The sequence below is a fragment of the Eulemur rufifrons genome, chromosome 28 (assembly GCF_041146395.1).
Source record: "Eulemur rufifrons isolate Redbay chromosome 28, OSU_ERuf_1, whole genome shotgun sequence".
Classification (NCBI taxonomy): Eukaryota; Metazoa; Chordata; class Mammalia; order Primates; family Lemuridae; genus Eulemur; species Eulemur rufifrons.
In genome coordinates, this window is record NC_091010.1 from 16534316 (window position 1) to 16545849 (window position 11534).

The 11534-nt window shown below is 40.0% G+C and overlaps 1 protein-coding gene across 1 annotated transcript in view; it reads left to right on the forward strand.

The window, feature by feature from the left end:
* The window catches only part of LRMDA (leucine rich melanocyte differentiation associated), a 993823-nt gene extending 989854 nt beyond the window's left edge, over positions 1-3969 (forward strand). The window contains exon 7 of the mRNA XM_069460648.1: positions 3817-3969. Coding sequence (XP_069316749.1) covers positions 3817-3896 — 80 coding nt within the window. The 3' untranslated portion in view covers positions 3897-3969. The remainder of the gene's footprint in view (positions 1-3816) is intronic.
* The last annotated feature ends 7565 nt before the right edge of the window (positions 3970-11534 follow it).

Below are 11534 nucleotides of genomic sequence, written 5' to 3' on the forward strand. Positions count from 1 at the left end.
TACATTTTTTTCATAATTATCGCTTTAAGAGCTTATGGTGATGGGAAAGCTGGCTACTTAAGAAAAATTAGGAGCCTCATTTGGCAGGAGAGGATTCCCCAGGGGACAGCACACTGTCATTTATCAGGGTCCCCAAAAAGAAACGCTACACAGACAGCTGCACGTCGGCCTGATGCATGGCAAGCCCGCTTCACTTCTCATGGCCAGAGCCAGATATTTTAATTAAAAACACTGCATATGCCATTAAATGTGTTGTTCCCCCTCCAGTTCCAAGACAGTGTAGTTTGAGGAGATACAAACAAATGAATCCGTTGCAGATGTGCAGGGAAACCGTCGCCTACTGAGTCACAACCAGCGGGCTCCCAAATTCCAGCCTCAGAGCGCCTTCCCGTCAAAAATGTTCTTCGCAAGCAAACTGCTCCCTCTGTAATTTTCACAGTTTATGGCAGTTGCCACGGCGGGAGGAGGAGGGCCGTGGGGAGAGCGAGGGAGAGAGGCACAAATGCCACCTCACTTTATTTATGAGCAGAGCCTCTTATTTTACAAATAACCTTCATGATAAATAAAGTCCTGTGGCCACACATAGGACTGTGCTGGTTTGGGTGTGTGTGTTTGTCCTTGTTAATGTGTGTTTATGTATTTTTGAACACAAAAGGCACATAGAAGGAGTAATCACACCCCAACTCTGAGCTCTGGTCGGAGACACACAGAGGCAGTGCTTGCTTCATGTAAGCCATTGTTGATGATTGGAGTTCACAAATTTTAGCCGATTCTCACTGGCCCTAGCCAGAGCACCTTTGTCCCCGGGCGAGCACCCCAGCTGGAATTCATTTTTGGCTACCAGGCCATCCGCGTGTCCTCTTGGAGCCACCAACAGACTGAGTGCCTTCCCTTGAAGGATTTTATTCAAGATGACAGCCCCTCACACACTGGCATTCCCATCACCTCCAGTAGCCGAGATATCAGTGGGGACGACTGTGCTCCTCCCGAAAAGTCCAAATTTAGATTGACTGAGGTTATCCTTGGGCCCCTCGACCCCACCGCTCCGACAGAAACAGGCTGCCAGGAACTTTACAGCCGCAGCGAGCTCCGTAATGATGTCCGGGGAGAAACGTTCTGCAGGAGCAGGCAGAGAAGACCCTAAGTGATGGGGAGTGATGTCAGCTTTCGTTAGAGCGGCAGACAGCGTTAGAATTTCCTTGGCATAATATGGTGCTGGTATCTCTGTCAGCATCTCTGTTTCCTGTCACCGCACACAATCCGGGGCCTGTCTGCAGTCCTGACGGTGTCTTTTCAGATCAGGTTGTTGCCAGCACAGAGACTAGCTCAGCGCCTCACCACACAGCCCCTTTGTTTGAAGTCTGCCCCTTTGTCATTAATGCACTTGATGTCTATTTAAATCTGACAGTGAATGCGGTATCTGTTTTCCCATCAAGAGATCATTGACAATATTAATACCTCATGTCCTTGCCTCATTTTCCAAGCGCTGACACCTAGCCGCAGTCTCCTGCATTCATCAAACAGCCTTCTCTCACCAGGATGTCTATAAACATTCTTGCTTCCAGGCCCAAAGAAACAGAGTAGGCTTTAAAAAGGACTTTTATCAATGCCAACCAGAAAGAAGGCCTGGGAATGTGGCTCAGAACACATCACAGCCCATGTTCCAGAAGCAACCAGTCTGTTTCCAGGACGGCACTCGCCGTCCAAGTTGCATCTAGGTGAGACCTGGAGTCGAAGTTTACCAGGGAGAGAGGACGGAGCAAAGAAATCAAATCCCTGAGTGCACTGGAGAGTTTACTAGAGAGAGTGCACTCATGGGTGTGTGTGTGTGTGTGTGTGTGTGTGTGTGTATGCGCGCCTGTGTGAGTGTATGTGGGGGGGGGGGGTATGTGTCTGCCTTTCATTCTTTTACTCAAGAGAAAGACTGTGTTCTTTATGCTATATGACAACCCTATCCATTTCTTTTTTATTAAAAGTCATGCTGTCCTGGTGCTGTAGAAAGAAATTAGCATCCCTCGGCCCCATCCTTCCAGATTCTTGAGCGAGCATTTGTTTGAATCAATTATGTTGGATATTCTATCACATCTGAGGCACCCTCACCCAGGCCTAGAGCCGATGCTGTTCCTGGGGCAGACCCTCACCGGCCATGCCCACAGACCACCAGGATCCTGGCATTGGTGACAACATTAATACAACACTGCTTGCTACATAATTCAGCACAATAAAGGAAGCAGCTCAGTGCCAACAACCAAAAGAATAATGTGGACCTCAAGAAGGGTCTCAGTGAGGTTTCATCCTGGCTCAATGTTTCCAGGCACTAGACCAATACTGAAAACCAGAGATTGGGGATTGGGGGCCAAGGAGAAAATATGCCCAAGGAGGAGGAATGAGCCACATAAACTTGCTCATAGGAACATGACAGGAAATAGAAGTAATGAGAGTGAGCCCAAGGCCAGTTTTGAGGCCATGGAACGATGTCACCCTCTCCTTATTGCCAACTCAAAGATATTCTGTGACCCCAGCAATTTCCAACTTTGTTCCAAGCCATCCAAACCAGAGAGTATCTGCCCTGCCCTTAAAAGTTTCTAAGAGTCATTATAATCCTTACTTAACAGCAGAGTTTAAAGTTTTGTAGTAGAGAAATATCTCTTTTATAGTTGCAAAAATATTTACTACTTAGAACTTCTGGTGTGAAGAACCTGGCTAATTTCAAGTGCTAATTTATCCAAAATCAACAAAAAATGGGGTTTGTTGGTTTCACACTGTCAAACTGATGGAAAAGAATAATTATGCATCTAGGTAACTCTTTTCAAAAGCAGGTTTGTGGCTCAGGAATTTATGGACATTTCCTTTCTTTGTTTTTTTCTATTGGTGTACACTTCAGAGACTCAAGTCCTATTAGTACTAAGACAACTCTGCAACTGAATTTAAGGTTGGTTTTTCTAAAATTAGAAAGAAAAAAACAAGGTGGCAAAAAGCAACTGATTTTTTTCCTTAATAATCCTACAGAGCTTTCACAATAACTATGGCAGGTGATTTCTTATGGGTATTTATAATAGAATAAATAATGAGTTGATTAAAAAGTTCGACCCTACTCTAGGTGCATTTTTCATAGTTAAGTCTCCTACAGTCTCCTTGAATGAGAGGGAGAGCTTTATATGTAGCCACAAAATTACTTAAAATAAAACTGAAGATGAAAATCAAACAGACTGCAAGCTGAGAAGAGAGTTCAGGATGCCTATGAGAAGCTATTTAACGTTGGAGGCTCCTATTTCTTCCCATGTGGTATTTTGTCAATACCACCTCTCGTCCTTAATCATCCAGTATGTGCTTGATGCCTCCCAGGATTTGGAAGATTCTCTCTGGAAGTTAACAATATTGATTCATGAATAAAGGACTTCAAAATAGTCACTTTCTGGGAAGATTGTTTTACATGTTTTGCTTGGGCTGAGTCCATCTTTAAACTCTTAGTTTTCTTAGAAACTCTACTAAAGGGAATCTGGGGTGAGGAAAGGCTGCTTCTGCTATATTCTGGGAGTAACTGGCCAAATTAGAAAAGTCCCTAAAATGTGGAAGAGAGGTCATGCAGTAAACATGATATTCCTAGGAACTTGTTCTTGGTAATGATATTTGATTTGAATGTCAACTTTCAGGATAAGAAGTGAAGATGGGGTCTTTCCCTTCTGGGACTTAATTCATTTTCAGCTGCCCATCGGATCTTTGATTGCATTGCATGTCTGTTTTGCAGCACCTGTGTTTTCCTGCTATACAATTTGTGTCACCCACCTGTAATGATGTGTTTCTTTTTATTTGCAGGTGTCCTGGGGAAGTGTCACTACGTTTACTATGGGAAAAACTCGGAGGGCAACAGGTTTATCCGAGATGACCAGCTCTGAAGCCAAGTTCTGTATGCCTTACCCAATTTCATGAAAATAAAAGAAAAAGGGAAATCAAAAATAAAGAAAAAAAGAGGAAAAAAATAATGGCCCACATTGCATCTCTTTGGGAAAGCTATGACTTCAGCTTTTGGTACCTTCTGCTGACTTTGCCAGGCTTGTCAAGATCATCCTTCTGCCTTCGAGTGAGTGGTCACATAGAGATTGACATGATTGCCTTTAAGCAGGTCTCATCCACCAGCGTGACAGACAGCGGCGGCGAAGCACCAGGCCTGACAGCATGAACACCATGATAGATTGCCTGGTCCCTGCACTGCTCACAGGGGAGCAGAGGTCACACCTGGGGCCTCCCTGGGCATGCTCAGTGGCCGCAGTCAAGTGAGAGAGACTGTCTTTAGCTTGCCTATTGAATCAAGGTCCCTCTGATACCATTGTGTTGTGGGCTTATTTTTAGTGAAATAGTCAGAGTTTAGAGGAAGGCCACCTTCCCTTATTCCGATTCAGTCTGAACATTTTATTTTTCTTAAAATATATTTAATTTTTAGTGGCTATATATTAGTACAAAATATAGATGTGCCAATTTTTTTTCAACCTCACCTCTATTTTTTTATTTCTTTTTTTAAAATTTCAAAATATTGTCAGGATACAAATGTTTTTGGTTGCATGTATCAATTTTGTCATGCTCAAATCAGAGTTATAAGTGTGCCCATCACCCAGATAGTGTTCATTGTACCTGTTAGGTAGGTTTCACTAATCCCTTCCTCCTCCCACCCCCGTGAACCTTGTATATTCTACATATACATAGTTCCCCCTTCTGCCCACCTCCATCCGTTAACACCAACTTTATCACATGTGATGCATTTCAGTTTGCAGGTTTTTTGGAGAACAGAAGGTATAACTTCTCAGCCAGGTCATACTTTGATGGCTGGCTTCATGTTGTTACAATCCCTGTATTGGAATAAATAGCTTTCCCTAAACTATTGACTACAAAAGCACAGACCTTATCCTGTTCCATTCATTTCTAAATCTTCTTGCCCCAAAATGCAATGCAGCATAAGGCACACCTCCTAGCATGTGGGTTTAGTTACACCGGGGACTCTCATTTATTTATTTTTTTAACTATACACACTTCCAGCTATGCATATGGTCATCAGGGCTCATGACCTGATCAGGGCTGGTTTGTGATCAGGGCTGGTTTGCTCCTTTGGGTGCTATTTAGAGGTAGTGAGGTGATGAAAGGTAAATTGATGGGTCAGGGCATTAGAAAGCAAAATGAAGACTATAGAAAACATCCACCAGACCAGACAGTTTTTATACAAGGCACAAACCTTTTGAGTTTCACATCTTTCTCTGGACCTCTCAGAAATTCAATCCATATCTTGTGAGATGGTGCTATGTTTTTGTGCATTCTTGGCTGTGTTCTAGCACTGGCATCACAAGGAAAATAAGTGTGATCATGCTAGTTGGGTACTGTAATTTCATGTAACTTACTGGGGCACCAGCCAAATCATTCTAGAAGATACTTGAAAGGCCAGTTCTCTTGACACAATAGCATTTATTTTTGCTGCTTCTATTTAGACCAGGTGCTCATTGTCCTCCCAATATTAGGTCAGTGTGATGACAGCAAAGCCTAAAAGAGGATCCTCCCAAATTATAGTACCAAGTGACTAGGGAGTTGCTGTTGTAAAAGTCTCTGGAGTCTCAGGATCCCAAAGCTGCCTGAGAGGAACCTACTTTCTCAGCTCAAGTCCGTTTACATAGCCTCTGGCCTACTGAGTCAACACGGGCCTTGAATGACATGTATTGAGGCTGGCAATAGTCCTGCTTGTAGATTATGCAACCTTTGCTAATCAGTTATTTAGACAAGTTAACATTAAAATCTTCAAGACTGTTAATAATTAGAGAATGTTGAATGTGTGCCTTCCTTGTTCCAATCCATTCATTACTGGAGTTGAGTACCTTTTCTCTGTTAGATCTACAAAACAGCACTGGGATAATGCTTTAAATTAACTGCATTAGGTCCCACCCCAAGTCTTTGTTTAGAAGCATCAACACATGTTTTATCCATGGCATGTTATGGGCATTCCAAGTTCTGTGCAAGGGCAGCTAGACTAGTCTGATGTCATATCCAATCTAGCGGCACATATATCTTTGTCTTTATAAAAGGCTTTAACCCTGCCTCAAACAATAAAAAAGCACTTGTGAACTGACCACAGAATTTTTCCATCTTTATTTTTCTTACTTGTTTACTTTTCTTAATGTCAGAACCATTTGTATCATGCGCAGGAATGTCTCCCTCAATGCAAGCTTTGGAGGCAAAAAATATTTTTGGAGTGAATTATTGACCACATTGTTTCCCTCTCCTTGGGTTGTTTATTTTCTTCCAAAATGGTGTAATAACTTTAATTAAGATTAGCTTTAATTATAATTTACGTAAAGGCCATCACTACGGCATATTCATCTTATTGATAGAATTACAGTGAGTTTTTGTTTCTCTTAAGAAGGGATAATGATAATGAATTCATGTTGGGTTGCTTACAATTCTGCTGTTTGTTAAGCAAGATTTGCTACGCTTGAGCTAGACCTTGGTCTGAATTGCCAGAGGAGGAAGCCATGTTGCATGTTTATCTTAAATCTGTAGGAATTTCCCAAACCTTGTTTCTCAAAGTAGAGAATTAGAAAGTAATAAATTCAATCAAAGCCCAGACAGGTTTCATACCCCCTTTACCCTTTGGTTTTTCTTCCTTTTATCCTATTCCACTGAGCTCGTTCTTTGGGGGTCATGGTGCCTCATGTCCCTGCCTCCCCCGCCGCCCCGGATGCTGATCTGATGGAGAGACTTCTACAGCACAAGGCCATCCCGCAGTTCTCTGTCGCCTCAGCAATGTCAGGGCGACTGTCTCTTTCCTAAGTAACATAATTTTATAGAACAATTTGTTCCTTGGGGAATAATGTTTTAGATTGTGGGGAATCCTATTAAAAGTACAACTATTGCAATCATTTGCTTTTACTTTTACCAGCCTTGCTCATAAACCCTCCATCTGTTTGTTGCTTTAAATAGAAGCACATTATAAGAGATTATCACTTGATCAGGCTGCATGTCTGAGTGTTGTGTGTTTTCACATATTCGTGTATACTAAGAAATAAAAGAAAGCAAACCACAGACTATAGATGAAAGGATTTTTCATTTGTGTGTGTGTGTGTGTGCATGTGTGTTTCCACCAGAGATATATCTTGCACATTTTCAAGGGAAAATGTCTTTCTTGCTGCATCTAAGAGATAACCTGGCTGTCTTTCTTTTCTTTGTTAATATGCAGATCAAAAACAATCCACAGGGCTCTTTTCATCAAAACAATAACGGCGTTCAGTACTTGCTACTCACAAGGGCAGCCTAAGTCAGATCTGTGTTGCTGCCTAATGCCTGGGGTGAACACACCAGTGCCCATGGAGACTTTTCCATGTTGTCCATCCATTGCAGCTGATCTAACGTGACCTTTCACCACCTGCTTCTTCCAGTTCTGTTTCCAAGAAGAAGGCTTCACTGAGGAAGGGTCTTATTATCACTTGATTCTGGTCTTTCTAACTTGTTCAAATACCATGCAGTAAACTATGTGTAAGCACTGGAAAGAGAAATGGGACCAGAGCAGCACAAAGCATGTTGGTTACTTGTTTGTGGGACACCAGACCCTCAGCCCTTGATGCAGAGCTCTGTGCCACTCTGAATGCATCAGCAACCTCTTAAGGGATCTGAAGAACATTAAACAGGATAAAAGGAAGAAAGACCAACACAGCCTCCTGTCCAAAAATATTATCTTCCTACTTTACCTGAAATTTCTCAGCATTGGGAGTACCCCTTTGGGTAATTATGATCCTGAGTGTTAATTTGTCACTTTGTGGGTGGGGTAGGTATTAAGTTATGCTATTTGTGAATATTACTATATTAATATATGCTAATTTTTCTAAAGCAGTGTGAAATGTAGCATGGAAAACAAGCAACCTAGGACAAGAGAGTTTTGCTAAGAAATAGATGGGGAAATTCTAAGTATGGAACGTGTATGGGGGAGAGTTGCTGGAGTAGGGACGATATAAATGGCAAGAAGCGGGATAATGCCAAGGGAGAGCATGAAGCAGAATTAAAATGTGGAATCTTAGTGGATGGGGATAAATTGGGAGCTCAGGAGATAATGAGAAGGGAAGGGAAAAGATAGTTTTCCGCCAATTAAAAGGTTTGTTGATGTTCAGCATTTTAAAGTGATGTTTAGGAATATTTTCTCCTCAAAATGAAATTGTCTTTTTTAATATTACATGAGTGCCACCACTTACTAATGCTTTACAAGTTTCTCTGCCCAAGACAGTGAAACAGTGTGGAAAAGATGGATTGCGAAGCACTGTGGGAATAAATGATCACGTGCCTGGTGGCTGCAGATGCACAAAGATGACGCTGGCCTGTGTCTCATATTCCACAAAAACTAGCATCCTAAGGTAAGCTCCCCAGCTCCTGGACTGGCTAAAAGATAAGAGGAAAACTTAACTAGCAGTAATAGCAAAGGAAGAGAACAGCTTCACGTTCATGCCAAGACTTCACGTAGTCATTAATTTCAGAGGTAATGGGCACCTTGACAAGATAACATGAAAAACAAAGATATTTAAGGAAAAAGATGAATGCCTCTATGTGAGGCCAAAGATGCTGGCAATGGAATTGGGCCTTCCCCGGTGTACAGGCAGCAAATGGTAACTCAGCTCATCTGAGTTCAAATGGATAACTTGAATTAACATGCAGAATATTCTGGAAATAATGTTTATGTTTTGTCACATCAATTACTTTAAATCAGCTTTCCTTCTTCATATTGTAATAATTCCTTCAACCTTACCAATGAATTTGAAAAGCCCTGGGGATAATTTCATTTAGACACTAACTTTTCAAATTGAGTATTTATGAGAGGGGCAAAGCCCTTATAGTGGGCTTAACTGCAATATTTAGACTATTCCAGTTATGGAGTATCAAAATAGGTAAAAATTAATATGTATTATTTATTCATACAGGTTAAATTTATTAAATAATAGCTTAAATAATAATAATTAAGTGCTACTATAAAATAAATTCCACTTGAAACAAGATATAAATGAATTTAATACCCAGACAGGGTGTGGTATTTTCATTTTTATATTAATGCTATTTAACTTAATATTTTATTAAAAAAAAAAAAGTACTCTGACTTTCGCCCTGCATTTATAGTGTCCCAGGCTATGATTATGATAGAAACAGCTTTTGTGGGCATAATATAACTTAATTAAAACAGTAACAGTGACAGATAAAAATTCTTCTAGAAATTTTTAACTAATTACTTGGCTCATGAGAAAAAGAGAGAATGTGTGTGTGAGAGAGAGATTTTAGTATATGAGCAGAGAATTCCTATTACTGAGATTGTAAATAATTTTCTAAATTTTCCATGGACTCCAAAATAAGTTAGCACTTCCTTCTGTTACCATTTTACATACCAAAATGCATCTATTTCATGACAAATTGATTATAGTCTACTTTGTGCTTTCCTTTCATATGGATTGCTGATCTACATTTTATGATGTAGATCACAGAATGCTCAGACCCTGGGGCAACAGAGTCATGATGGTTTTTCTTTTCCCCTTCTAGACCTTTTAAAACTTAATTTGAACACAAATTAGGATCATCATTTAACATAGTGCCATTTTATTTCAATTAAGAGATATCTTTGATACCCAGAGAAAAATAGGTTCATAAGTTATCTCAGAAAGTTACTATATAAAGCCAAGTTTCATTCATAGACTATCCATATTTCCCTATTTGTTTGCATTCATTCCCAATTTAGAGACTATCCATATTTCCCTATTTTTTTCGCATTCATTTCCCATTTATAGACTGTCCATATTTCCTTCTTTGCATACAAAGGCTGTCTTCCTCCAAATAACTACATTTTTTTACAGAGCTATAGCACAGCATCCACATTCTGCAGCCAAATTGACTGTATTTCTCACACCCAATGAATATTGAATACCTCCAAATGGAATACTTACCTCCCCTCCCCTTTTTTAAGTATTTTATTTGGTATGGCCATTCAGAATGATCATTTTCAAAGGATCACATTAGACTGTAAAAGGTTTGGACTTAATGGTCATCTTCCTTGAAGTTCTAAAAATGTATGATGATGATGATGAAGGTTACTATCATCAGAAAAGGGTCAGTGTAGATATTTTGAAAAATTAGGTTTAACCATTGCTCAGAAAATTACATTTAACTGGAAAAATTAGAATCTCAACTCTAATTTATTAGGTAAGGCTTATAGATTTATACTTATGAATATCTGTATGTAAATATAGATAAAGGATATTAGCTTATCAAATATTAAAATGGATTTTTCAACTCTCTTGGCTAGTTTGGTCTATGGACAACTTTAGTGGGCAATGTTAGTACTGTCTCCTTTGCTCTGATTCATTCATGCAAACACATGCACGTATACTTATTATAAACACATAAAGAATTTTTACTAGAATTATTTTGTAATATCCACATTCAACCAAGCACCACAACTGTCATTTTATTAAAATGTGGTGATTAAGAAACTGCTAGTAGCCAGGCACAGTGGCTGATGCCTGTAATCCTAACACTCTGGGAGGCCGAGGAAGGAGGACTGCTTGAGCTCAGGACTTTGAGACCACCCTCAGCAAGAGTGAGATCCCATCTCTACTTAAAAAAAAAAAAAAAAGAAAAATTAGCCAGTTGTCGTGGTATGCACCTGTAGTCCCAGCTACTTAGGAGGCTGAGGCAGGAGGATTGCTTGAGCCCAGGAGTTTGAGCCTATAGTGAGCTATGATGATGCCACTGCACTCTACCCAGGTGACAGAGCCAGACTCTGTCTCAAAAAAAAGAAGAAAGGGAATGGAAGGGAAAGGAAGGAGAAAGGAAAGGGAAGAAGGAGAAAAAGAGAAGGAAAGGAAAGGAACTACCAGTAGTAGAAGTATATACTACTATTATAGAAGTATCTATATGCCAAAAGTATATATATGAAAGACTCTTAAGAATGCAAAGTGGCTCTAACTAAATAACTCTAACATTTGCTTTTATTTCTGATTAATTTCTACCACTGTTGGGTCACTGATTTCTCTAGAAATGTTTTCCAAATAATTCTGTGGTCCAGGCTGTTCTTTCTGGTTTTGAAACTTTATTTAAAACTGTGCTAATTCATGCCCATAAGTGCATGAATGAATGCTAAACTAATGCACTCATTCCGTAAATATTTATTGGGCACCTTTTTTATGCTAGAAAATTACAAATACAAGGGAAAGAAGAGGATGCCCTACTTTTGGAAAACTTCTTTCTGGAATAGACTAATATGTACACAAATAATTATTACATGCTATGATATAGGTACCAAATTAGAAATTGCACTAAAGACCTTCATGAATTAAGGCAGCAGAAATGATGGTGGAAAGTTAATTCCAATGTAACCATAATCCAACCATGTTTGCAGTTAACATCTTGATTCAACCCACCATCATTTCCTAACCTGGATCATTGATTACAGCTACCTCCTTACCAGTTTCCTGATTCTACTTTTGCCTTCTTATAGGAAAGCCAGTGCAACCTCTAAAAATGCTAAGTCA